The sequence below is a fragment of the Myotis davidii genome, unplaced genomic scaffold (genome assembly GCF_000327345.1).
Source record: "Myotis davidii unplaced genomic scaffold, ASM32734v1 scaffold875, whole genome shotgun sequence".
Lineage (NCBI taxonomy): Eukaryota > Metazoa > Chordata > Mammalia > Chiroptera > Vespertilionidae > Myotis > Myotis davidii.
The window spans coordinates 1,670,499-1,672,476 of record NW_006286244.1 but is presented as its reverse complement, the minus strand read 5'-3'; the positions used below and the strand labels follow the sequence as shown (position 1 = coordinate 1,672,476).

General features: G+C 65.3%; 1 protein-coding gene across 1 annotated transcript in view; it reads left to right on the top strand.

Moving 5' to 3' along the window:
- PGBD5 (piggyBac transposable element derived 5) overlaps positions 1-1,972 on the top strand; it is a 36,989-nt gene extending 35,017 nt beyond the window's left edge. The window contains exons 5-7 of the mRNA XM_015560001.1: positions 111-212; positions 335-545; positions 1,716-1,972. Coding sequence (XP_015415487.1) covers positions 111-212; positions 335-545; positions 1,716-1,911 — 509 coding nt within the window. The 3' untranslated portion in view covers positions 1,912-1,972. The remainder of the gene's footprint in view (positions 1-110; positions 213-334; positions 546-1,715) is intronic.
- Positions 1,973-1,978: the final 6 nt, after the last annotated feature.

Sequence of the window (1,978 nt, the reverse complement as noted above, 5' to 3'; positions counted from 1 at the left end):
CACAGACCCCTCTGCTCTCTGGTTTACACGGACACCCGGCGGGTGGGACAGGCACGGGTGTGTCACAGGCAGGGCACACGAGGGGCCTGGGCTGACACTCTGTCCCGCAGGGGTGATTATCAAGCGGAGGAGCGGGGAGGTGCCCTGCCCCTTGGCCGTGGAGGCGTTTGCCGCTCACCTCAGCTACATCTGCAGATACGACGACAAGTACAGCAAGTAGGTGCCGGGGGGCAGGGCGGGGCGGGGTCCTGTAGAGTCACCAGCACAGGATACGGGGATACGGGGACGGGCCATCAGTACTGCCCCAACTTCAGATCGAACGATTGAAAGACAGCCCCCTCTGCTCTCTGGTTTACACGGACACCCGGCGGGTGGGACAGGCACGGGTGTGTCACAGGCAGGGCACACGAGGGACCTGGGCTGACACTCTGTCCCGCAGGGGTGATTATCAAGCGGAGGAGCGGGGAGGTGCCCTGCCCCTTGGCCGTGGAGGCGTTTGCCGCTCACCTCAGCTACATCTGCAGATACGACGACAAGTACAGCAAGTAGGTGCCGGGGGGCAGGGCGGGGCGGGGTCCTGTAGAGTCACCAGCACAGGATACGGGGATACGGGGACGGGCCATCAGTACTGCCCCAACTTCAGATCGAACGATTGAAAGATCCGAGGCCCTGGATCCCGGAGCCCTCCCCCGGCTCCCAGGCTCGGCCAGCAGCCCAGCCTTCCTCTGGGCACCGGCCCTTCTCTGCCCCTCCCTGCTCAATGGTGCCTCCTTCCGCCTGATCACCCTTCCCTCCGCCACTGGCCCGGACCCCGCACTCCTGTCCCCCTCAGACCCTCCTGTGGCCGTGGTCTGCCAGCGGCTTCCCAGTGATTCCCGCCACGGTGCCCTCACAGGCGTGGTCTCATCTCAAGTGTCCACATGGAACGGACGGGATGCAGTGTCCGTGTGTCCCCGCAGTGCCGTCTGCTGGTCTGCTGGCCGGGCGTCCTTACGTTCCGAACAGGAACTGAGCACCGATTGCCGTGGGACCTGGGTTTGCCACTAGGTCACTAGTCCTGGCCTCACCCAGAACTGGGTGGGACCAACCTCAGGGGCCCTGGGCCGTGGACTTGGCCTCTCAGAGGAGGTGACATCTGGGCGTGGCCGGGAGCCGCTCCAAGGGGGCCCCTGAGCTGTCTCCTGCGTCCGCTCTATGCGCCCCGCACCTGCGAGGCCCGGGCCCGGGCGGCTAGCACAGGGAACCCCGCCTGTTTAGGCATCTGCCGGGAGCCTGTGGGTGGGCGCGGGGAGGATCTGACCCTCAAACCCTTCGCCCTCAGAGCGGAGACAGGAGTGTAGACGTGGCAGGAAGAGAGGTGCCCTGTGGGGTTAGCCCAGGAGGATCCCGGGCCCTGTGCTCTGAGCCACAGACGCCTGCACCCGGGTTCAGCTCCCCCCTCCCACCCCTGTGATGGGAGCTGTTCTCCTCTTTGTCTTTCTTTTAAAAAATAAGTTACTGATTTCAGAGAGGAAGGGGGAGGGAGAGAAACATCAATGATGAGAGAGCATCATGGATCGGCTGCTTCCCGCACGCCCCACACTGGGGATCGAGCCCCCAACCCAGGCCTGTGCCCCGACCGGGAATCGCACCCTGACCTCCTGGTTCATAGGTGGACGCTCACCACTGAGCACCCGGCCGGGCTGGGGCGGCTCCTGACCCCCGTGTCCGCGCAGGTATTTCATCTTCCACAAACCCAACAAGACCTGGCAGCAGGTGTTCTGGTTCGCCGTCAGCATCGCCGTCAACAACGCCTACATCCTGTACAAGCTGTCGGACGCCTACCACGCGCAGAGGTACAGCCGGGCGCAGTTCGGCGAGAGACTCGTGCGGGAGCTGCTGGGCCTGGAGGACGCCTCTCCCACCCCCTGACCGGGGCCGGGCTCGGGGAAGGACCAGGTGGGGGGGAGCCTGCCGTCGACCTGCCCGCCCCGGGCCT